Below are 21,147 nucleotides of genomic sequence, written 5' to 3'. Positions count from 1 at the left end.
AGTGATGTGTACCCTATATAGTCGATATGGTTGGATCTAAATGAGCAAATTGATCTCTCTTCAAATGGATTAAATTTGGTAGCATCACAATGAGAAACCAAAATTCATTTTACATTTTGGAAGTTACAACAAAACGTACCAATACACAACGAAATGGGAAGACACCCTTATAAGAAAAGAAACCAGCCTGTTGCTATACCGCGACCATCAGTGGTTGAGACTCCACGGTTTCCACCAACAAAGTACGAAACGCCGGTAATGACTTTGAAGAACTTTCCGTCCTCAATAGTCAACGGAGTCACTAGGGAAGGTGGATTATATTCCCTTACACTCAAGTCAATTAATTGCGCCAAATATGTTGAAAATAATGATAACTTGAGACGCATATTCAAGAAAAGAAGTTTGGAGGTTCCAAAAATATCACATTTGAATCGTAATGATTTTTTGGAGAAATTACGCAAGGATGTGGAAAAGGAAAGAGAGGCGAAGGTTGATTTACGAAGGGCCGAAAATGATAGAATCACGGCATTGAATAAAGAGTGGGATACATTGTTGAAAAGTGGAACGGATCTAAGTGGGCTCGACTCGAGATTGTCGAAGGAGATAGACTCAAATGGTAAGAGGTTCAGGCTCATAGAGAACACGTACACATTTGCCAAGGATTTCAAAATTCCCAACTTGTTTGTTGCAAAAATCGAGGACGTAAAGAAACTCGACACCACTGAATACGAGAAAGGCGTTGCAGATGATTCCGAAATTAAGGCTGTTGTCGCACAGGGAGACAATGATGTGGAAGTGGTAGAGGCTGACGAGACTGCTATTGTATTAAACCAGCTTGAAGCGTATAAAGATGATGCAAGTACTGGAACACCCAATGACCTTTATACTCAGTAGTGTCGAGTTATTAATATACAATATACAGCTATCCCAATTGGCCGTGATTGCTAAGTAACTCTATGTCTACTCACCCTTACCCAACACAACACCCTTGATAATCAAGTAATCTTGAACACCAAATTTAGATCCTTCTCTTCCGAATCCTGACTCCTTGACACCACCGAATGGTAATGCAGCTTCGGAAATGGCACCGGTATTAACACCAATCATACCAACTTCTAATGCTGCTGCAACTCTAAACACTCTATCCAAATCTTTGGAGTAAAAGTAGCCAGCAAGACCAACAGGTGTATCATTTGCCAATTTAAGAACTTCCTCCTCGCTGGAAAACTTGATAAATGGAGCAAGTGGGCCGAATGTTTCTTCATTGAAAATCTCCATCTCGGGAGTAACATCGCCCAACACAGTTAGATCATGGAAATTTTCTCCCAAATCTGGACGCTTGTCACCACCTAGTAACAATTTGGCACCTTTGTCCAAAGCATCTTTAAGTTGGTTTCTGATCTTTTCCATTGACCCTTGATGAATCACTGGCCCATAAGTCGTATCCTTGTCCAAACCATTACCCAACACAATTTTCTCTTTCAACTGTTTGACGAATTTTGCAGTGAATTCATCATAAATAGATTCATGGACAAAAAGTCTATTTGCACAAATACACGTTTGACCACTTGACCTGAATTTACTTGCAATTGCACCAGTGACAGCTTTATCCAAATCAGCATCTTCAAAAACGATGAAAGGCGCATTTCCACCCAATTCAAGCGAGATCTTCTTCAAAGTGGAAGCAGATTGTTGCATCAAGAGTTTCCCAACTCTAGTTGACCCAGTGAACGAGACTTTTTTGATGGTTGGATGCTCACAAATCAATTTACCAACTTTAGCTGGGTCATGAGATGCTAATACGTTAATGACACCTTTGGGGAAACCAGCGTCAACACTCAACTGGGCTAAAGCAAAGGCCGACAATGGAGTTTCAGTGGCTGGTTTGATAACAGTGGTACACCCTGCAGCAACTGCAGCACCCAACTTTCTCGTAATCATGGCCAAGGGAAAATTCCATGGTGTCATTATACCACATACTCCAATTGGTTGTTTCAAAGCCAATATGTTGATGTTGTCTGCGTTTCCCGACTGCAAGATATCACCTTGTACCGATGGAGCCTGTTCTGAGTACCATTGAAAGAAAGAGGCAGCATACTTGACTTCTCCTAATGCATCAGCATAAGGTTTACCATTCTCTAAAACAACCAATTTTGCTAAATCATCCTGATTCTCAAGCATCAATTCGTAAAGCTTGTACAATAAGTTTGATCTGTATCTCCCCGTACTCTTACCAAATGTTTTGAATGCTTCGCTAGCGGCAGCAATAGCATTCTCGTAATCATCACCACTCATAGACTGCACGGTTGCTAAATATGACTCTTTTTTGGGTTCTAATGCCGGATTTTTCACTTCAAAGGTATCACTTGAGGAACTGTTAACCCATTCATTGTTGATAAATCCCTGTGTTTTTAACAAGTCTTTATTTTTCAAAACAGAAGCCATTTTCGACGATGCTTGTAGTGTGGAATAAAGTCTTTTGGAAAACATTTCCCCAAAAGAGACCAATTGCTTTTCTTTTTGTATTGGAGACAAATCTGGCAAATTAATGAGAAGTCCGTTGCCTGTCAAAAACAATACACGCAGCAATCGAATTATGTTTGTGTGACAGAATGAATAATTGTTCGTAGGGATGGACAAGATCGGATAAAAAATGAAGAGCCAACGGAAAACCATATTCTGCTCTAAATAGGCGATTAGTGCAGAAAACATACAGGAACGAAGAACTATTACTACAAGGCACATAAAAGGCATATAAAAGACACGCTCAAATGTGATTTCTAACTGTGTAATTGCACTGGTCATTTGAAAACAATATATACTTTAATGTACTCTTTGACAGCCTAGTTAGGAAGCGACTTTGAGCATTGCTTCAGTGGAGTCTTAAAGATGAAAATGTGTTCAGCAGGCTGTTCCAAACACCACGTCTCGACTCCACAGGCACAGTACAAAACTCTAGCTTCCCTACGTAGTTGCTGATGTTATTCTTTTGATACGCTTGTCAATCAACTTCTTTGGATTCAAGGCAAAGAAACATTTTTTATCGATCTCCTTGCTTTTCTCTCGATCAGCTACTGGTAAATTTTTGGCTAGTTTGGCGCATTTCCGTATCGTACGAACCAATGATTCGTATTGTTCCCGCTTGTGCATATGCTTAGATAAAGAACCATTTTCAGCTTCTGTTTCAGCTCCAAGTTTTGCATCCACCACGCTTTCTGTATCTTGCGTCTCCACATCATCTTGCTTCTTTTCTTCTTGTGCATCCTTCTGGTCTCCAACATTTTCATCCTCGTTGTCGTCTTTTAAAAACTTTCTTTTCAAATATCGATCAGTGATTCTTCGGTCGCAGTCATACATTGCCGCCAAAGCTATTTGTGGTGGAGTGAACAAGAAAGCAACATCACTAAACATATAATACTTATTCAACCACTCTTTAGCCTTATTGTATAAATTTCCAATGGTATCGGCTGATACATCATACATGGCAGGACTTGGATGCAACAAAACAGCTTGGAAATCAAGAAAAAAGCCGTGTAATGGTCGAAAAGGGTGATGCACCAACAACGTAAATTTTAGGCTTTGTAACACAATAAACTCCAAGCCCAATATATCCAGTGTTTGAACACCCTTGAGTGCTTTCACATACGACTCTATCGAAATAAAGTAATTTTCTGACTTTGCGGCTAAGAAAATGCAGGTGTATAGTATATTCTTAGGATGGTAATGCATTACTGAGTTGGCCAAGTAAAACTTTTTGAAAAATGAAGCTGCAGTTAGCCTTACCTGTGTAGGCATCTTGAAAAAATTACATGTTGTGGTGATATTTTGGATATAAAATTCAAGATATGTGGTTTCTTCCTCTAGGTTCAATAAGCTAATCATCTCTTCGTTAAGATCATTTGGAAACTTGGCAAATGCATCGGGATTATCACTCTTGGCCTTATCATAAGCTTTTTGAAACCTTTCCTTAGCTGCTTTTACCCCCAGTTGATTTGCATTGGATTTCGCTCTCGCGAGCTCTTCATGTGTAAAAGACCATATTCCATACTGGGTAGAATTTCGGTACAAATCATCGTTCGATATTCTTTGTTTCTTTGGAGCTGGCTTTTCTGAATCACTCGGTAGTTGCATTCTGCGTGGAGTATTTACCAACTGCAATATATTGTGTGCTGGGTTAACTATCAATTGTGAGTTATCTGAATCTTCCACTCATTTTTCAAAAAACTTTTAGTGCACACATTTCTCTTACTGCAAAAGCGAGACATGCACACTTCTTCAAGCAACAACTGATTACAAGAGGCGAGTCTAGCGCAAGTAAGTAATTACACGATACTATTCGTAATATGAATCAAATTTATAACCTATAAAAACCCCTGAATGACAAAAAATAAAAATCATGAGAAACATTAATAAAGATAAAGGATGCCTGTAATTAAACGTACTTCAAAATCTAGTGAAACAGCTTCTTGGTTTGCTCTGTAAAAAAGCTTCTTGGTTTACTCTGTGGAGCAAAAACCTCCAAATGGCAACACGCAGTGGAGGAATATCATCTCACATTTCAAGATTACCAGCGACGCCATCTTCATCGTCGTCATCACTTGATAAGCTTCCAACATCACTTAACTCATCGTCCTCGTCATCTTCGCCATCTTTTTCTACATCGCCATTCATGTCAGGAATATGGCTTGCATACTGCTCGACATATTTCTTTACCGTCTCATTGTACTTATTCTCATCCTTTGTCATCAAATTCGACGCCTCTGTATTCAAGGGGTCACTGGGGTTGGCATATCTCAACAAATGAGGTAAAAAGTTTTCGAATATATTTAATAAACCAAACATTGGCGACCAAGTTTGATTTATAACATCCAAACAAACTGCACCCGAACCTTCGTCGATGTTTGGATGGTATATCTTATTGGTAAATCCTATTGACGGCGATTTTATGGGATACTGATCAGGCAACTCCACTCGAATCTTCCAAACGCCACCTTCATAAGGGGTATCTTTCGGTCCATGGAATATCACAAAAAATTGTTGGATCGAGTCATCAATCAATGTTACATCATGATCACTCATCATTAGTGCCATAACATCTTTTTCAATACGTCTTTTGGGTGAGCTCATGATTGTAATGATTGTAAAATCAACTGCGGTACGTAGGAAGTGATGAATTTAAAGGGTAAAGTAAGGTAATGGTGTAGATGTAGTTAAAATGTTAACTCTTTTGATCAGAAATTGTTGCTGTGTAACGTGATAAGGATGAATCAAGCGCCACTTTTTTTTCCGATTTCAGAGGAGGGGACTAAGGAGCGTGAGGAGGGGGGTTGTATGTAGTGTAATCTGGGTTGATGCTGTCTAGCTCTTTCCGATGAGTGTCGTGTACGTCGTGGTCGTCAGTAGGGGGGGCAATGAAAGGAGAATAACGGAAAGTGTGACTAAAGAGTTAAATGATAAAAGTGTTTGGTTCAAAATGTGGAAATATGGAAGTGTGCGTCCGTGTGCCCTTTTTCCTTTTGATCGTACTACTCTTTCCAATTTTTGTGCAACTTGTAATTTTAAATTGCAAAAAACAGGGAAGTTAACAGAGAGAGCAGAGGTTTTCAACTGGTGTGTGTCTTCTCAGGATGTGAGCAGTAACTATTTGGTCAACATAAGAATGAGACCTAAATGTTCAGTACCCGCAAAAGTTGTTGGCAATGGCGAAGGAACTGTGAGAGCAAACTACTAACTCAATGCCGGGGCACCCGCCTCATTTAAAATCCACCATCGCATTAGCAAATGAAATCTGTTGACCTAATTTCGAATAATCTGCCACTATGAAACTAACCCCTACTAGTCGCGTTGATTCCGTAGCTTACATGTGAAGAGATCCTCTATGTATGTAAAAAAGCGCACTCGGAATTACTTTGTGTTGGTTTTTTTTGTCCTCACAACCACCAAGTTTCGGGCGAGATGCGGATAGACGTGACGAACCACCATGAAAATGGTTCAACTATAATTGGCACGATTTCTTTAATGATATTAGTTACATTCTATATAATTCTATTTAATCAAATCCACCAACCAGTGGCTTCTGTGACTTTTTACAAATTTCGATTGTCCAATTATAACTCCAAATCTTCTCACCATTTTCTCGTATGGTACTCTTGGCTGGATACAACCCCCTTAAAAAGGACCCTCCAGGTACACCACCAGCAGGAAAAGTTACTTCATGGTAGTCACCGTCATCCTCATGATCGTTCACCACAGCATCCTCAATCATTTTCAAATCCCTGGTATCAACCTTGACTACACCCTTCTTCACCGTTTGATGATAAGTGAGCTTTTTTAATGGCCTTTGTTTGACTTTATATCTAATTGTCAAGTAATAAACGGAATATTCTGGTAAGATAAAATGAAGGCGTTGCGGCATGGGATCCATATCTCTGGAAAACACCAACGGCTCGTCGTGCCCTTCAACAGTTAATGACATTGAAATAAACTTGACCAAATCATTCTCAAAGTCAGCTAACAACTCCTCCCTGGTTTTCCTCTGTGAAGACATTCTTCCTCTGTATCGTGATTCAAACTGAAACTATCAGACATGCAAAAGGTGTGACAACTTTTTCTCAGCCGCTTGAAGAAATTTTTTGTTTGGGTTTTGAAGCTATTCTTTTACCCGAGGAACACATTTTTATTGAGCCGAGATTAGTATTTACAGGTGATTTTACTATAACAACAACTTTTTTGATTCATTCAGTGAAAAACTATAGACATATAACTCAATTATGGTTGTCACTGGTGTTTAGAATATCACCATAAGATCCCTTTTCTATTTCAACTTTAACGCGCTTCACGATATCCTGTTGACCTTCGTCTAACTCACTAATTTGATCGTCCAGCAAGTTGTAAACCGACTGTAGTAGGTTGACATGATCAGTCGATAAATTTTTCAACTCAATTGGTTTCTTGTTCAAGGTCAACTCTATTAGCTCGTGATTGGTGGTATTTGTCAATAACCCCAATTCAACCATCGCCAACGCCAACTGCGGGAACCTCTCAAGTAGGAGTTTGGTACCTTTAGGATTCTCTTGACTCATGGTTTTCATTTCATTCAAAATCTGTAGAGCTGAGTTAGAATCTATGTTTGAAAGTATGCTGGATATTACCTGTGATGCATTTTGATTTGGATGTATTTGAATACCCAATGGTAATGGCGGCAACTTGGAAGCAGAGTCCTCGTCTCCAATTAATTCATAATCACTCACAATGGCGCATTTCAAAAATCTCCCATTAGGTAGTGATGTATAGTTCAAGTTTCGTACAGCAGACCCTGCCGTCTCAACATCTCCATAATTTACAATTGCGTACCCTTTTGATTTTCCTGTCAACTCATCAAATAATAACTTTATGTCAAGAACTGGGCCCACAGATCTCGCTATCTCCAACACCTGCTCTTCAGTATAGTCAAATGGAAATTTTCCAATCGATACACATGTACTTCTACCATCCATGATGATGTTTGGTCGTCTTCACTGCTAACGAATTGGCAAGAAGAAACAAAAAAAAAAACATGAACAGAAAATTTCAAATTCTCTTCTTAGATATCTTTCCCCCCTCTCTCTCTTGTGCTAGTATTTGGAAGAAAGTATGGATGCCAAAGAAGTAAAGTCCACCATATCGAATCTTGAAAAATCTGCTGAGGATACTACAATTTTGAAATTACTCAATATTTTAAACGATGAAGTGGTTCCCACGGAAAAGTTGTTGAGGGAAACAAAGGTTGGTGTGGTGGTGAACAAATATAGAGGTCATGACAACAAAGAGATATCTTCATTAGTGAAAAAAATGATTAGGGGATGGAGGGAGGCGGTTCAGAATGAAAAGAACAGCAAAAAGAAACCTGCAGCTAGCTCGACAGCATCAACTCCAGCTTCTTCAGGATCACCTGCATCAACGACTCCAAATGCGGATACATCGGGCACCGGTTCAGTCAACGGGAGGACATTTAATGGTCCACGAAGTGCAAAATCTGATGGAGTCAACACTACATTGTATGACAACCCCACTCGTAATGCATCGGTTGGTGCGTTGTACTCATCCTTGGCTGTCGAGAGAAACGATTCGCCTCAACATATTATCACGATTGCCTCAGAGATAGAAAGTGAGGTGTTCAAAAGTGAGTATCTGAAAGTCAATGACTCTTATAGAAACAAGTTGAGAAGTTTCACAATGAATCTTCGAAATAAAAAGAATCCTGAGTTGAGAGAACGGGTTTTATCCAAACAAATCACAGCGTCTCAATTCATTAAAATGACACCCAACGAAATGGCCCCTGAAGCATTGAAGAAAGAGATTGAAAAATTACATAAACAAAATCTTTTTGATGCGCAAGGTGCTACTGAAAAGAGAGCGGTTACTGATAGATTCACATGTGGTAAATGTAAGCACAAGAAGGTGAGTTACTATCAAATGCAAACCAGGTCTGCAGATGAGCCTTTGACAACATTTTGCACATGTGAAAACTGTGGTAATAGATGGAAGTTTTCGTGAAAAATCAAGAAAACATATGGCTATTAACTTCGTCATGTATTATATATTATTTTCAATTTATAAGGATTCACCAAATTTAAAAAGAAAGATTCTTAGTCAAATAAGAAAGCAAATCAACTTTGGTTACAATTTGAACTGGTTTCAAGTCCTTATCAGTAATGATGGCATTGGAGTTTGTTTCGAAAAACTTGTTCAATACACTTAATTTAGTGTCCAATGTTATGATGTCGTAATTTCTCTTTGTAAATCCAGACTCTTTATTTATTGACTTCGATTTTTCAAAATCGGCCAATTTTCTAAAATCTATAATGATTGAACTGATTGAGTTTGTCAATTGAATGTTTTTTGTAGATAAAGATTTCAAAATCTTTGACAAGGTGATCAACCCCACTAATTGACCCGATTTGTTCAAAACTGGTAATTGATCAAAACCATTTGATTGCAAAAGGTCAAATGTTTTGGCAACTGTGTCAGCAAGTGTAACGGTGACAACGGGCGGCTTATCGGCAACCAAATCCTTGATGGTTTTATTATTCAAAAACTCGTCAGTCTTGTTTGTGGCTTCATCTTCTTCAACAGCGAATCCATTAGACTTTAACCATTCGTCATCAGCAAACTTCGTCAAGTAGGATCTAATGGAATCTGGGAACACGACAACAACAACATCATCCTCGGTCAAGTCTTTGGCTACTAACAAAGCAGCCTGGAGTGCAGAGCCGGAAGAACCCCCAACTAAGATACCTTCCTCTCTGATAATCCTTCTTGCCAATTTAAAAGATTCGGCGTCATCAGTTTTAATCCAATTGTCAACATACTTTCTGTTTAACACCTCAGGAACAAAGTCGTAACCAATACCTTCAACCAAATATCCTTCAGTACTATCATTCAAACTTGCTGGCTCCGCTAAAATGGAACCTTTTGGATCAGCACCGGTGACTTTGACTTTTGGGTTCTTTTCCTTTAAATACTTGGACATACCAGAAATGGTACCACCGGTACCAGCACCAGCAACCAAATGGGTTATCTTACCCCCAGTTTGTTCCCAAATTTCATAACCGGTACCATAATAGTGAGCATCAGGGTTAGCTTCGTTTGAGTATTGATCCAAAATAACTGAGTTGGGGATTTCTTTTTCCAATTTTCTAGCAACCCCAATATGCGATTCTGGGTCATCAAATGCGGCCTCAGTTGGAGTTCTAATAATTTCTGCTCCTAATGCTTTCAAAACAGAAACTTTCTCGTTAGACATCTTTTCAGGCAAAGTGATAATGGTTCTGTATCCTCTCACAGCACCAACCAACGCTAAACCAATACCTGTATTACCTGAAGTTGGTTCAATCAAAGTGTAGCCAGGCTTGATTCTTCCTTGTTTTTCAGCTTCGAGAACCATATTTTTAGCGATTCTATCTTTGATTGAACCACCAGCGTTGAACAACTCAACTTTCGCATACACTTTTGCTTTGATACCCAATGATTGGGGAATCCTGTTTAGTTTGACTAAAGGAGTGTTTCCAATGAGTTCCAAGATATCGTTATTTAATGAAGGAGGAGGAGTAGGGTTAGACATAATTATTGATGAGTGATTTTAAAGTGTAAAGAGAGTGTGTTCGATTTGGTCCATTTAGCTTTTTTTTTTTTTTTTTTTTTTCTTTTTTTCGATGCATTCGTTCTACTTTTAACGACGAGTGGAAAAAAAAAGTGTGGCGCGAGAAGAGCTATCTATATTCAGCGCAAAGGATGAAAATAACAAAACCACATTTGAGTCCTCTATACACTGATTATTTTACACTTGACAACATCCAAATCTTTTCCTGGTACGCCCTTTGTGAAGTCGAAAACTTGAAATAATCCTTTTCTGTCTACTGCAAACACTTTGCCTCCATCCGCCAGAAATTGAATTGATGCAGCTTCAGTATACCTCTCTGCATTTGCCACTTCTCCCAACAACACAACCGTCTTCTTGTTAGGCAGGCCTGTACCTGATTGTGAACTCAAATTGGGGGCTGATACTAGATATAAATGTCCGTCTTTGTCAGCAAACACAATGCCGTCGCCTCTAGGGGATATTGCTGCCACGTGAATCGATGATCCCACTTCCGAAAACCTTTGAAGCACTTCAGACGACTTCAACATTGAATAGTCGCCATTATCATCGTCATCTCTGTCATGATTTGAAAAGGAATTTTCTATACTAAGACTATCATTACTTGGGTTAGGCTTGGCAGAGTCAATTTGAGTACCGTGCAAGCGGATCAACACTGGTGGCCTGTATCCCAAGTAATTAGAGGTGATTATAATTGTGTTGGAATATTTGTTTCCAAACTGTACCTCTGTGATACCTTCACTTGCCATCATTAGTTCGTCATCGGTGCCTAATAATTCTTCTCGGCCGGATATCGGATTTCCTTCATCATCTTGTCTTGACCCACTTTTGAAAGGTAACTCAGACCAAACTAAACGGGGACGCTGGTATCCCTTTTCTCCATCTTTCAACTTAATGATGATGTATCTCGATTCCCACACTGTTGCGCATATAATATGCGATGATAATGCATTGAATTCAACAAGCTTAATTGGATCACGATAAGGTACTGTTATTAATATTGGATCGCCGAAATTAACCCACTGCTCAGCGTTCACTATCATCCTATGCAAAACAATAAACGGCTGCTCCTTGTCAGAGATCCTTTCTCTCCCCGTTATGCTGCAAGCGATAAGATTTTCATTGGGAGATATTGCGATACATCTAATTGGGAAATTCGATAAATACGTGTAAATTGGCTCACCCATTTGATACCGTCCCTCCAGACTTATATTGATTACTCTCATAACCCCCTTTGTACCCGAGATTACTAGAAAGTTTCTTGTTAGATGACAATAAGTTTGGTCCCACGATTCCAATCGTTTCTTCAAGTTGTTCTTCGGTAGTTGATTATCAGCTTTTGCAGTGTTGCCAAATTCGTTCGATTTCACTGTTTCATGGTCACCTGGTGTATCAACAGATTTAAGATTATTCAGTGACTCGCCGAATTCACCAGTCAGCTTTCCACAGCATAATAGCACAGGCTTGGTATGAGCTATGCTGGTTTCTCTAGACGGTAGCAAATATTCATATAGTTCCCATTTCTTTTCACTCAATAGCACAAATCGAGTTATCTCTAAGCCCGCGTGGAAGTCAATAAACGTGTGAATAGAAGAGTTGATAGATTTTTTAATACCAAATGCACCCAATTTGAATGGATTCACCGAGCCCAAATTCAATTTCAATTGCAGTGTTGGAAATGACCAAACTTTTCGATGGAATGGAAAGCACTTGCTAAAGTTATATTCTTTTTGCTCGCTAACATACTCTAGTAGGGTTTCGAAATTCGGATCTTGTTTTGGTAAATTTGAAGGCACCAAGTCTGAGCCTTGGTGAAGAAGATTCTGAGGCGATACTGAGACAGAGTGTTGGGATGGCGTGCCCTTAAGCACACGAGAAGCGTCCTCAAATGACTTCAGTTTCGCAATATCAACTGCTGCAACAGTGGAATTAGATTCAGCTTCAGACACACCCAGTTGTTCTTCCTTGGCATATTTGTGAAACAAGGTCAATAAATTCATCGATTCAGTCACCTTGGAGGGCAATTGGGTCGATCCATCGTCACCCTTGATACTCTTCTTTACAGTACTTCGACGACTTCGATCACTATTTGATGGTCTCCTCTGCCCTTGGAGGTCAATAAATCGGTACAATTGGCGTAGTGGCTCAACTGGTGCTAAGAGTGAAACATCTTCAGCGTGGCAATTGGGGCAACATTCGGTATACTCCTTGGTAAACACTGCTTCTGAAGTCAAACAACCACAAGAAAGTACAGCGGCATCACCAATGACAGCTTGATTATATCCTGGGAATCTCAAAAGATTCGTTAAACTTGTTTTATCCATAAGTTTGTTGCATGGGGTTGATTCATATCGCTCTTGACGGAAGTTTATTTTAATTTCATTTATTTTTTTTACTGTTATCTCCGCCATACTAAAGAGGTAAAAAATTACTATCTACTTAATGTCTTGAAAGACAGTTTAAAAGCAATATATTGCAACGAACCCCATTAATAACCTATGTAGTTTGATCGTCATCCCTAAGATTGATGCTATTTCCATTATATGTATCTCGCAAAGGATCCCTGGTATCATCGTGAATAGTTTGCACGCGACTCAAAGCGGGCCTTGGACTGGATGCTCTAGATTCTACTGGGGTTGCAATTAGCACGTCACGCTCATCCCTTTCGATGTTCAAAAGGGACGACGACAAACCTCTATCACCGACTGATAGAATCCCTGCTGCAATTGGTTGGTGAAGATCTATCACCTCTTCTTCTTGGCGTGGGGCAAGCGGTTGATCCAAACTAACTTGTCTTTGTACATCATCGACCCCATAGTCAAAGAAAGAGTAGAGTGCCCTTCCTATCCCGGCAACAAAATTATACACACTTTGAAGAATCCCCACTTTCTCGTTTCCTGGCGCAGCATTGCTTGAGTTTGTTTGATTGTAAGTTGGTTTGAGTATCAATATAGACCTTGGTGTCAAATCAAGCTCAAGTAGTGACTGCGACTCCTGCTCTTCGGAATATGTAATACGTGGTAAAGTTGGTCTGTGGAATGAGTAGCCTGTCGGGTATGTTGTGCTGGCAAATGATGGCATGCTACTTGTAGACGGTATGATTTTCACCTCTTCATCTAGATAAGTACGCACTGTGATGAGCGTGTCATCCAGTTTAAAATCGTGCTTGATCGTACTTCCGTCAAAAAGTTTAATCGCCAAAAGACAATTCGTGTGGTCGTTTTTCTTAGCCAGACTCTGCGAAGGTCGTCTTGCATCGTCGACACGTTCTTTTTCTGCTTTTTCTTTGCTTTGTCTTTCTCTTTTATCGGCTTCCAATAAGTCCCTTATACGTTGCTTCTCCGCCATTTTCTCTTTTCTTTGTTGTGCAACAATTTTCCTGTGCCTCATCACAGATTGTTCATGGTCATCCAATACAGTCAGACTGGAAGTTTGGGATGTTTGAGTATTTAGAGGAGCAGCATTTGGTAACAGAGTTGGAGAATTTTCTTCTTCAGTGGGGCGTGCTGTTGGTGGATTGTGTGAGGAGGATGAAGCTGCCTGGTTTAATGATGTCGCAGAAGCGAAAGCAATCGAGGTCGTAGAGTCCCCATTTAATGATAAAAGCTCAGCGATGCACTTATCAAAATCTTCTCTAGCAAAGTCATTGGTAATCACTGCCTTAAGTTTCCCTTGCAGCACAACATAAAAACTGGGAACGATTAAATTTTGAAAAAGCTGCTCAAAATAACCAAATTCAACACTACCTTGTATCAACTTCAATGGCACTGTACTATTCTGCAAGAGTGAAACAGCGTCCTTTGTGACAAACTTGTTCAAGAATGATTCGTTCGTGATGGAATCGGGCAGTGCGAGAAACACAAATAATGGTTTGTTATTCTGAACAGTGAGTTGCACTGCCTCTCTAACAGAGCTGTGAAATATGCTCTCTATATCTGACATTATCGTATACTGCTTCCCTCCCAATGCAAAAGTACTTCCAAGGTGTTTCCAAAATTGCGCTTCAGTTTTTGTCACAGATGGAGGGGGGAGAGAGAGGGAGAGGAAACGATTAAATGATTTTTTGTTTTTTTTTTTTCGGTCACAAATGATTTTAGTTTTGTGCAGGGCGGTTTTTGTACGCGACATACTTTAAGTCCGAGGGTAAAGAGCTCTCTACGCTTTGTATTCAAAATCAAATCTGTCGTGTATTCACTGCTGCTTGAATAACAGAGCAGGGTCAAAATACGCCAAATCTGCGTCTATACCTTGACGACAGTGGCTAATGTTCGTGATCAAGTGTGACCTCGCCATATCTTGTTTTATTCTTGCAATTTCAAATCGATATATGAAATCAATTTGGGCTTGCAATTCACTTATTTGTTTATTCTTCTTGGCCAATTGCTGGCTTAGAAACTTGTTTTCAAATTTGGCTTTTGCCGATTCGTTTTCGAGGAACTCCATCAAGTTCTTTAAATTACTTTTCTCCGTGTTTTCTACCAAGGTTGAGTCTGAAAAAGTTGACAGGTTGTTGTGTTCCATTTCCAACGTTGTCAATTTATTTGTCAATAATTCCACTTCATTACGAAGAGAATCGATAACACTGCTATCTGCATTTTTCAAATTATTCCAATCAACAGGCACTGTTGGCAATTTTGTCTTATTTGCCTTAGCTGATGTCTTTATTTTCTTCACCTCATTGGCATAATTGAGTGTCTGTATTGTTTCTTCATAATCCAAGGGTGATACACAGAACAACATGCAAGTTTTGGAGTTACCTGCAAGATTCTCTTTCAAAATGTATGTCAAAATGGAGTCCCTATATGGTACCACTGTCTTGTTATTCTTTTGTGCTAATAAATTGATACAACGCCCCAAAACTGTCAATGATTTGTTTATCAGGGCCCCTTCTTTCATTCTCTGCTGTTGCCCATATAATTTGGTTCTAGCCAAACGTTCCGATCCGGCTAAGTCAACTAATTTGATATTCGAAGTCATTTTCTCACTAGCGTTTCCAATTCCATCACCAGCATCACTTTCATATCTTGTTTGGTGTAGTGTCAACGTAATTACAGCATGAGATCTCGAGCTTAGATCATTCATTAAAGTTGAAGCAGTGGATCTGACCCTGTTTCCCAACTTTAAGAAATTTAAAAACTGTGCATAGCTTGAAATACTCACTTCCTTCAAGTTTTCAACATAGGGGCCCGTTTGTGGGTTTTCACGGATCTTGCATTTCACATTCTGGTCCTTACTGAGTAAGTCAATCACTTGTTCGTTGTAGATCTCCATGTAGGAAAAAGTCAACTCGCATTGCACTTTTTGGTTGATAGAGATGTCCATTTGCTTGAGAATGTCTTTGATCAAGGAAGGTATTACTCCAGGTTGCGTCTCGTCTCCCATCATGGTATAGGTTTTCCCTGAACTGGTTTGTCCATATGCTAGTAAACATACATTGAACCCTTCAAATAAATGGGTTAGTAGGTCGGGTCCAGACTTGTTGTAAAATCGCTGATTATCAACGTAGTTTGCGTCATTGGGATCGAACGACCATACACATTCATCGAAATGGTATTGTTTCTTTTCATCTTTGGTGGGGTTTAAAATAGTTGTACAGTCGGAGGATGGCATTTGCACAAGTGATTGAGTAGGAAGCCCAACATTGTTGTCCACTTCTCGCAAAAGGATTGGTCTCACCCTTACTATGACCTTTATGCTATTCAGTTCACTGCTCATAGTCAATGGTTAGTATCTTTAGTGATGGTAAATTGGTGCCTTTTTGGAGTGGTTTGGAGAAAAGGTAAACAAATCGTACACGTGATTCGATTCTTTTTTCCAGCTCTCACTTGATATGGTAATCTGCGAGATGCAGCACACTACTCGAAAACTAATTCGAGAGAGTACTACAGCTATGGCAGATGAAACTAGAATTCTCGTGCTTAATCCGAATCCGAATGACTTAGATAAGACATTGATTAAAGCCAATTCACAAAACAAGAAATCTGGGCCATTTTCAGCCACTATTTTAATGGGAGATGTCGTACCAAGTGGTAAGGCACTTCCACAAACGGAGCTTCTAGAAAGCACATATTTTGCTCAGGGATGTAACGGAATATCTAACGTGGTAGAGGAAAAGTCCTTACATCTGACGTCCACGTTAATTGATATTGCTGACAACTTTACCTACGTTAAACCACCATATAGTATTATCAAGTTGGTTTCAGGGACGACAATGTTGATTGTCTCAGGAACGCTTCTGAAAGAAAGCATTGATAAAATTACCCAAATTAAGACGAGAATAGATTTGCTTTTTACATTCAAGTGGCCCATGGCGTTGTCTTTCCTAAAATCAATTCCCCAAGTTGGAGATGAAACAATTGATATGCTTGTCAAACTCATCAAGCCACAATATCATTTCGCTGTAGGAAAAGATGAAGGGAACGTTTTTTGTGAGATCCAACCTTTCAAGTGGCGTGGCGGTGAAATTACCAGGTTCATAAGTTTGGCACAAGAAGGAAGTGGTGACAAATGGTTCTATGCATTTAAAATGGGAGGAGAACCAGATGATATGACAAAGTTTATGGATAATCCTTTCCTTACAAAAAAGAGATACATGGACAACAGAGATAATGGGGTGGATGTTGTAGTAAAGAAGGCGAAAGTTGTCACACCTGAACATTGCTTTTTCTGTCTAAGCAATCCCAAGACGGAAACACACATGATTGTATCAATTGGGTCACAAGCGTATCTCACAGTCGCAAAAGGTCCGCTAACTAGATCCAACAAAGATCTATCCTTTTCGGGTCATGGGATTATCATACCAATTCAACATGTCCCCCATGTCAATGATCGAAATGGTCCAATAAGGCAAGAGATTAACCAGTTTCAGCAAACATTGGTGAAAGCGTTTGCGAGTCAAAAACCGTTTCTCAAGTTGATCTTTTTTGAGTTGAATCGACATGATAATGTTCATCACAATGTCCAATTCTTGCCTGTTTATGAATCACAACTTGATAAGTTCCCCAAATCGTTAGAGTATAGAACCAAAATCAATAATGAAAAATTTAAACGGAACCAGAGCCTTGAGTTTGCTGAGTTTACGAAGGAGAATGATCCCAGACTTGAGGATATTGAAAAGGAGAACGACTATATCAAATTTACAATTTGCACGAGCGAATCAGAGTTTAAATTTTACATTGCCAAGTTAGTCAAAGGTAAGCCACTCGATATCCAGTTTCCTCGTAGGGTACTTGCGCATATGCTAAATCTACTAGATCGCGTACAGTGGGACAAATGTCAACAACCAAAATTCAAGGAAATGGCTGATTGCGAGGAGTTTAAACAATTTTATAGAAATTATGACTTTACTTAGCTGTCAATTCCAGTTGACATTTTGTACATCCGCAATCAAAGAACCATTCCTGTAATTCCAACTGCCGTTTCTCGACGTCTTCATTTTGAAAGTTTCCGTAGTTTATGCACAACTCTTCACCTATCGCGATATCTCTCAATGTTTCAAATCGCATATCATTACGTACTCTAATTTTGATGATATTTGGATCACATGAATGGTTGAAAAACGATGCTGATGGATACACGCTAAACCCAAGAAATTCTTTATCTTCGTCCTTGGCTGTCGTGTTGGACCATATACCAAATGCATTGGATAAGTTCTTGCCGATCAACGATCTAACGATGTCTGTTGTGATAAATTGTTGAAGCTCAGCAGTACACGTGAGCTTGATGAATTTGAATATGTTGATGTATGAAAATAGAAGATACGGGTACTTGTGGTATTTCTCACGTTCAGTTGATTGTAGAAGATCAAATAAGTACATCTCTAGTGAAAGATCATCATTGAGCTCCTTTTGACTATATATTTTGAACTCGTTGAACAACACACCAACGATGTATTTGATTTCAAGGTATTCACTTTCATCAATTCTTGGTAGGAAATTGACTCTTTTGCTACTTCGAGTCGAGTCTACTTCAGCAGCCCATCGCTCAACTCGTTCCCATTCTCGATCTATTTGCTCATCTAAATCACCCACTGGCTCTAGCGCGTCAACTCCTGGCTTTTTAAGTCCTATTAAATAGTTTTGCTCGACCGATAATAGATTAGTTAACAAGATGTCATTAATGTCTTGATCCAAAAATTTGTTGACGCAATCATTGCTGCAAAAGTAAAGTGCACTCGATTCTTTCCTACCAGAGACGGATTTTGCGAGTTTGGTTTTCATGGCATCCCCATTATCATATTTGAAACAATATGTACACACTTCCTTTCTGAATGGTCTCGATATCGAGGAGCCAACGGGTGATGAACAATAATGAATTTGGGTTCCCTTCGATATTTTTGACTTGGCAAAGCAGCCCCTTCCACCATACTTTGTAGGACCGATTTCGAAGAATGTAGAAATGTTGTTGGGAACATTTTCTATGGCTGAATCTGACTGTTTACTTGGTATGTTCTCCATGATATGTTGCTTTTTGAGTAGATCAAGTGTTTCGAAATAAAATTCGATGAGGTTTCACAAAACGGCGAAGAATAATATACTTTGCACTTTTTGCATAAAATACAAATTAACATAAAATCATGACAATATATAATGGGCATATACACTTTTGTATACAATCTTCAGATCAAAAGATCCATCCCAAGAACTTCTCATAGAACCACTCTTTATCATACTTCTTTCCCTCAGCTTCTCTAACAGCTTTCCTTTCAGCATCCTCAGCTTCGTATTGTTCAAATTCAGCATCAATAACATCTCTAAATGTGTCCAAATCAACTTCAGTTGGTGATAACCATTTCGTCTTGTAAAAGAACTTGTATCCGAAGTAACAAATGAAAAACACAGGAAGAATAATGTAACCAGTAATGAAATTCTTGTAGGTGAAGGAGTCACCAAGGAAAACGGTAAAGTTTTTGATCAAAATCACAATTGAGCAAATCACAAAACAAGCGTAACTTGCATATGGTTGTAAAGGTGAGCGATAAACTGTATCTTTATTTCTGTCAAAACCTTGTGCTTTCAATGCTCTCATGAACCCGATGTGAAACAAAAGAATGCATGCCCAAGCAATCAACCCAGTCAATGAAACAACATTGACAAAGTAGCCAAACACTTCAGCCGACCCAGATGATACATTCATGTATGCTAATAAACAGAACAAAAATGACACGATAAGACCATAATAGGGAACACCCAACTTGTTGGTCTTTGTGAAAAATTTCGGTGCATACCCATCAGCAGCCAAGGAGTACAAAGCTCTACTGCAAACATAGACGTCTGAGTTTGCAGCTGACATGACAAACAACAAGATACAGGCATTGATAACATGATCTAATCCATCAATCTTGGCATTTTTGATAGCAATGACAAATGGTGAAGCTCCGGCGTTCGTTCCTGAAGCTCCCAACAACAAAGGATCCTTAGCAGAAACACACATACCGACGAATAAGATCGACAAGACGTAAAACACAAGAATACGGTACAAAGTCAACTTGACTGCTTTGGGGATAGCTCTTCTTGGGTTTCTTGTCTCTCCAAATGTAATTGCAACTAATTCTGTACCTAAGTAAGCAAACACTGCTGTAACCAATACTGCAACAAATGATACAAATCTTCCAGTTGAGCCTCCAATATAAAGATCCTTTGACGAGTCGGTGTAATGAAGGAAAGCACCAGGATCGTTCCAGAATCTGAATCCAATTCTATCATGAGTTGGGCCACCACCCAATGCAATAACCCACAACAATATGATCAATCCCAAACATGTGACGACTTTTAATGAACTCAACCAGAACTCAATCTCACCAAAGAATCGAACTCCAAGGAAGTTGATGACCATGATGACCACCAAGAATACTGTTATCCATACCCCTGGATTCACCCTATCTCGATCAATCCAGTATTGCATAGTCAACGCGCCAGCAGTCAATTGATTAGCGGGTAAAATCAAGTACTTTATCAAATAGGTGTACCCACAAGCAAATCCAAGTGCTTCATCACAATATCTCTTACCATAGTTTGCAAATCCATTCATTGGTACCCAACAAGCGATTTCTCCCAATGCTGTCATCACAATGTAAACAACCAATCCAATGGCACCATAAGCCACCAAAATGGCCCCAGGTCCAGCGGTTTTCAATGCACTACCAGTACCAATCAATAAACCGGTACTAGAGAAGGAATTGTTAGTATAGGTCAACATTGTAAGAGCTATTCAAACAGTTTTGCTTCTTTCCAACCAATACTCTTCAAAGCAAATGAAAGTATATACATACCCTAAAGCTCCACCAAGAGCAATCATACTAACATGTCGCGAATCCAAAGCTTGTCTTAATTTATGGCCATCAGCTTGGTTAATGGCTGTTGGATTAGATTTGGCAACAAATAAATCATACTCTTCAGTATGTCTTGATACAACACTCTTTAAATCCTCTGCTTGACCAAAAGTCCCCACATTTTTTTCCAGGAGACCAGTATCACGCTTTGAGTCGGTAAATTCTCCGGCCATTTTAATTTGTCTAAGTTGAATTGGAAATCTTCAAAGATTCGGCTTTCTTTTCCATTCATGGCATTTTTGCTTATTTATATATTCACAACAGCGACAACTCGTAGCCTCAAAAAGCCAAGACAATCCATGATATTGCGGGTTAAGCTCGAAAAAAAGCACAAAAGGTGCAAAAATTGTAATTGTTTTGGGTTTCTCAAGTTGGTCGGGTAAAAACTTTTTTGTTATCAAAAAATTGGTGATAAATCCCCCTCTTCCTTGCGTGGATGAAATTACGACACAAAATGAACGAAATAGATAATAACGCCCTAATTATTTTTATGAAACAGCCTTTCTCAGCTAAAACGAACACTTGTAATCGCTGTGAAGTTTAGTTTCTCAGGTCTAATTTCTTCGAAGCCACCGTCTCTTTTTTCGTTTCACCCAAAATTAACTTCAACAAAATTCTAATGTATCAAGTTCCGGTGCACCGTATCTTGAGCAGCAATACCCTGAGCAAATTTTTTATA

General features: G+C 39.2%; 14 protein-coding genes across 14 annotated transcripts; 3 read left to right on the top strand and 11 right to left on the bottom strand. All coding sequences in view use genetic code 12, as the record gives it.

Moving 5' to 3' along the window:
• Nucleotides 1–153: 153 nt before the first annotated feature.
• Nucleotides 154–894, top strand: CPAR2_106830 (uncharacterized protein; the record flags this gene model as incomplete). The annotated part of the gene is made up of 1 exon (XM_036806942.1): nucleotides 154–894. One exon carries the CDS (start codon nucleotides 154–156, stop codon nucleotides 892–894), a length of 741 nt encoding a protein of 246 aa, XP_036663828.1.
• A 66-nt stretch (nucleotides 895–960) lies between these two features.
• Nucleotides 961–2,445, bottom strand: UGA2 (Uga2p; the record flags this gene model as incomplete). The annotated part of the gene is made up of 1 exon (XM_036806941.1): nucleotides 961–2,445. One exon carries the CDS (start codon nucleotides 2,443–2,445, stop codon nucleotides 961–963), a length of 1,485 nt encoding a protein of 494 aa, XP_036663827.1.
• A 519-nt stretch (nucleotides 2,446–2,964) lies between these two features.
• CPAR2_106810 (TFIIH complex kinase subunit) lies at nucleotides 2,965–4,131 on the bottom strand (the record flags this gene model as incomplete). The annotated part of the gene is made up of 1 exon (XM_036806940.1): nucleotides 2,965–4,131. One exon carries the CDS (start codon nucleotides 4,129–4,131, stop codon nucleotides 2,965–2,967), a length of 1,167 nt encoding a protein of 388 aa, XP_036663826.1.
• Nucleotides 4,132–4,551: 420 nt separating this feature from the next.
• Nucleotides 4,552–5,127, bottom strand: UBC8 (E2 ubiquitin-conjugating protein; the record flags this gene model as incomplete). Its single annotated transcript, XM_036806939.1, has 1 exon — nucleotides 4,552–5,127. One exon carries the CDS (start codon nucleotides 5,125–5,127, stop codon nucleotides 4,552–4,554), a length of 576 nt encoding a protein of 191 aa, XP_036663825.1.
• Nucleotides 5,128–6,049: 922 nt separating this feature from the next.
• Nucleotides 6,050–6,547, bottom strand: CPAR2_106790 (uncharacterized protein; the record flags this gene model as incomplete). Its single annotated transcript, XM_036806938.1, has 1 exon — nucleotides 6,050–6,547. One exon carries the CDS (start codon nucleotides 6,545–6,547, stop codon nucleotides 6,050–6,052), a length of 498 nt encoding a protein of 165 aa, XP_036663824.1.
• A 217-nt stretch (nucleotides 6,548–6,764) lies between these two features.
• CPAR2_106780 (uncharacterized protein) lies at nucleotides 6,765–7,496 on the bottom strand (the record flags this gene model as incomplete). The annotated part of the gene is made up of 1 exon (XM_036806937.1): nucleotides 6,765–7,496. One exon carries the CDS (start codon nucleotides 7,494–7,496, stop codon nucleotides 6,765–6,767), a length of 732 nt encoding a protein of 243 aa, XP_036663823.1.
• A 136-nt stretch (nucleotides 7,497–7,632) lies between these two features.
• Nucleotides 7,633–8,535, top strand: CPAR2_106770 (transcription elongation factor DST1; the record flags this gene model as incomplete). Its single annotated transcript, XM_036806936.1, has 1 exon — nucleotides 7,633–8,535. One exon carries the CDS (start codon nucleotides 7,633–7,635, stop codon nucleotides 8,533–8,535), a length of 903 nt encoding a protein of 300 aa, XP_036663822.1.
• A 76-nt stretch (nucleotides 8,536–8,611) lies between these two features.
• Nucleotides 8,612–10,102, bottom strand: CYS4 (cystathionine beta-synthase; the record flags this gene model as incomplete). Its single annotated transcript, XM_036806934.1, has 1 exon — nucleotides 8,612–10,102. One exon carries the CDS (start codon nucleotides 10,100–10,102, stop codon nucleotides 8,612–8,614), a length of 1,491 nt encoding a protein of 496 aa, XP_036663821.1.
• A 200-nt stretch (nucleotides 10,103–10,302) lies between these two features.
• PTR3 (Ptr3p) lies at nucleotides 10,303–12,462 on the bottom strand (the record flags this gene model as incomplete). The annotated part of the gene is made up of 1 exon (XM_036806933.1): nucleotides 10,303–12,462. The coding sequence occupies one exon, from the start codon at nucleotides 12,460–12,462 to the stop codon at nucleotides 10,303–10,305; it is 2,160 nt and encodes a 719-aa protein (XP_036663820.1).
• A 172-nt stretch (nucleotides 12,463–12,634) lies between these two features.
• CPAR2_106740 (uncharacterized protein) lies at nucleotides 12,635–14,080 on the bottom strand (the record flags this gene model as incomplete). The annotated part of the gene is made up of 1 exon (XM_036806932.1): nucleotides 12,635–14,080. One exon carries the CDS (start codon nucleotides 14,078–14,080, stop codon nucleotides 12,635–12,637), a length of 1,446 nt encoding a protein of 481 aa, XP_036663819.1.
• A 249-nt stretch (nucleotides 14,081–14,329) lies between these two features.
• On the bottom strand, nucleotides 14,330–15,853 carry CPAR2_106730 (uncharacterized protein; the record flags this gene model as incomplete). Its single annotated transcript, XM_036806931.1, has 1 exon — nucleotides 14,330–15,853. One exon carries the CDS (start codon nucleotides 15,851–15,853, stop codon nucleotides 14,330–14,332), a length of 1,524 nt encoding a protein of 507 aa, XP_036663818.1.
• A 175-nt stretch (nucleotides 15,854–16,028) lies between these two features.
• CPAR2_106720 (uncharacterized protein) lies at nucleotides 16,029–17,489 on the top strand (the record flags this gene model as incomplete). The annotated part of the gene is made up of 1 exon (XM_036806930.1): nucleotides 16,029–17,489. One exon carries the CDS (start codon nucleotides 16,029–16,031, stop codon nucleotides 17,487–17,489), a length of 1,461 nt encoding a protein of 486 aa, XP_036663817.1.
• On the bottom strand, nucleotides 17,482–18,594 carry SET6 (Set6p; the record flags this gene model as incomplete). Its single annotated transcript, XM_036806929.1, has 1 exon — nucleotides 17,482–18,594. One exon carries the CDS (start codon nucleotides 18,592–18,594, stop codon nucleotides 17,482–17,484), a length of 1,113 nt encoding a protein of 370 aa, XP_036663816.1.
• Nucleotides 18,595–18,760: 166 nt separating this feature from the next.
• On the bottom strand, nucleotides 18,761–20,641 carry CPAR2_106700 (uncharacterized protein; the record flags this gene model as incomplete). Its single annotated transcript, XM_036806928.1, has 2 exons — nucleotides 18,761–20,303; nucleotides 20,409–20,641. 2 exons carry the CDS (start codon nucleotides 20,639–20,641, stop codon nucleotides 18,761–18,763), a joined length of 1,776 nt encoding a protein of 591 aa, XP_036663815.1.
• Between the last annotated feature and the right edge of the window lie 506 nt (nucleotides 20,642–21,147).

Source organism: Candida parapsilosis, contig 005569 (assembly GCF_000182765.1).
Source record: "Candida parapsilosis strain CDC317 annotated contig 005569".
Lineage (NCBI taxonomy): Eukaryota > Fungi > Ascomycota > Pichiomycetes > Serinales > Debaryomycetaceae > Lodderomyces > Lodderomyces parapsilosis.
The sequence above is the reverse complement of the archived record's forward strand: the minus strand, read 5'-3'. Positions and strand labels throughout refer to the sequence as shown.